Source organism: Podarcis raffonei, chromosome 18 (genome assembly GCF_027172205.1).
Source record: "Podarcis raffonei isolate rPodRaf1 chromosome 18, rPodRaf1.pri, whole genome shotgun sequence".
NCBI lineage: Eukaryota > Metazoa > Chordata > Lepidosauria > Squamata > Lacertidae > Podarcis > Podarcis raffonei.
In genome coordinates this window covers 4373253-4375345 of record NC_070619.1, presented here as the reverse complement: position 1 = coordinate 4375345, position 2093 = coordinate 4373253, and the positions used below count along the sequence as shown (strand labels likewise).

At 54.9% G+C, this 2093-nt stretch overlaps 1 protein-coding gene across 1 annotated transcript; it reads right to left on the bottom strand.

Annotated features, from left to right (window-relative positions):
• Positions 1–430: 430 nt before the first annotated feature.
• On the bottom strand, positions 431–1817 carry LOC128405615 (E3 ubiquitin-protein ligase ZNRF4-like). Its single transcript, XM_053372419.1, has one exon. The coding sequence runs from the start codon at positions 1518–1520 to the stop codon at positions 459–461; it is 1062 nt and encodes a 353-aa protein (XP_053228394.1). The 5' UTR covers positions 1521–1817; the 3' UTR covers positions 431–458.
• Between the last annotated feature and the right edge of the window lie 276 nt (positions 1818–2093).

Here is a 2093-nt window from a genome sequence, read left to right as displayed (position 1 = left end):
GTTTTGGCCAGGTGCCAAATAAATACTCTCTGTATTTTCTGATCCTCATCAGAAAGGCCCCCCTTTTTTTGCCACTAACATTGCGGAACAGAATAAATTGCGGCAATCTCCTGCACTGTCATTATTTCCTATCCATTCTCTCTCCCGCCCCCCCCCTGCCCCATGGGTCAGTTGCTTGGCTTCCTTTCTGGTTGCCAAGAAGCTCTGAGCAGAACTCCCGTTTCGGCCAAACTTTTGGGGTTTATCACTGTAACAGAGAAACCGGTCATTCTCTCTCCCTCCCCTCCCCATATTCCACATCCTCCTCCACATATTCCACATCCTCTTCCACATATTCCACATCCTCCTCCACATATTCCACATCCTCCTCCAGCCCTCCATGGCTGATCATTGCCCCTTCCTTGGTCATTGCAACAGGAGGGACCACCCCTTCCTCATTCTTGGTTTTATTATATTTTTCAGAACCGGGAAGGGAGTTGCTGGGGGAGCAAGAGGCAGGCCCGTTGGTCCACGGCGGTTCTGGCTTTGCTGGGCCACGGGGTCCGGCGGCTGTCCCTCGCGGCCCCCTCTTTCCACAGCCTCACCGCTTGCAAACGGGTGACCACCATGACCCTCTGCATGCAGAGAGGGCAGGTCTTGCTCCTGGCTTGGGTGATGTGCCAGAGGTCGATGCACTTGCTGTGAAATGCATGCGAGCAGGAAAGGACCTTCAGGCTGTCCCTCTCTACGTACTTCTCCAAGCAGATGGCGCAATCCTGGTACCTGGAGCTGGGGAAGGAGAAGGTGAGCAGCTCTCCCCTGTTTCCCTGGAGGTGGAAGCTTCTCCCCGCCTTCCACCTGTGGCACCTCAAGAGGTATTTCTCAATGAGCAATGCGGCTATCAAGGCAGACACCGGGATGCAGAAGAACCAGAAAGTGTGGAGAAGTGAAAGCTGAGAGCAGGGCCCGGGCAGCTGGATGTGACACCTGCAGGGGTGCGAGGAAGAAATTCGGGTGGTCCCAGAAGCCACCTTCCAGGTGAAGTGGAAGTATTCGGGCATCAGGACCACCGAGTTCAGCTTGCCGGCCCCATGAAGCCGCTTCAGGATCCTGGAGGCCACATCTGTCGTGAACACAGCAGGGATACGGATGTGATGCACGGTGTCTGGCTCTCTCACCATGCTCACGAGCGTCTGGGAGTCGACGTTGTAGATGATGGCAGCGTGGAAGCCAGCTTGCTGGGCGTGGAGGACCTTGGTGGTAAAGGAACAGTTGTACCGGCGGATGAGCACTATGAAGGCTGAGGAGGCGTTGGGCGGACCTTTGATGGGGTGGCAGGCGTTTGTGGGGCTCGCTTCAACCAGGGACCCCGTGAGCCCTTCCGTGGGGAGCAGGGGCCCAAAGAGAGCGGGCAGGGCCCTGAAATCGAGGCTGGGGGAGTCGTGGCTGTGGACGGCGCGAATGAAGGCTCTCCCCGCTTGGACTTGGAGGACCAGGAACATGGCAACCACGCGGGAAGGTGGCGGAAAGAGAAGTCGCATAGCTGGTGGTGCTTTCAGAGATCTTAGGGCTGTGCTGAATCCTACCACGAAGGTCAACGCAACTGGGGCTGACTTGAAGGGGAGCTTTGCAAGTCTCTAGAAGAGGAGCTGTTTCCTCAAGATGTTGACCTGCGTTTCCATGAGACTGAAGCGTTGCGGCAGAGGTGAGAGGTAGATCTGACCAGGTGCTTTCCCCTTTCCCTCTGCCCTCTCAACAGGCTGGGCCTGCTGGCTTCTCCTAAATGATCCCAGCCACTTCCTCCAAGTGGCCTCCTAGAACTTTCTCCCTGGCCCTTTGTGACCTCACTGTCTTGCCTTTCTCGACCATCACACCTGTCTCTTTCCCCTCCCCATGGCTTCTAGGAGTTAGTTCACTAAGCCCGTTCTTCTTGCAGAGCTACAGATTGACTCATCCAACATCTCCCAAACTTGTACTTGATACAATGTATGTGGAGAGATGATTTCCAGAGCCCATGGGTAAAAAATTTACAACTGAAAATTACGGCAATGGGAATCTCCCCATCCAAATTACTAGAGCAGGATATAGTTCCAGCTAAAAGAACAGTAACCTGT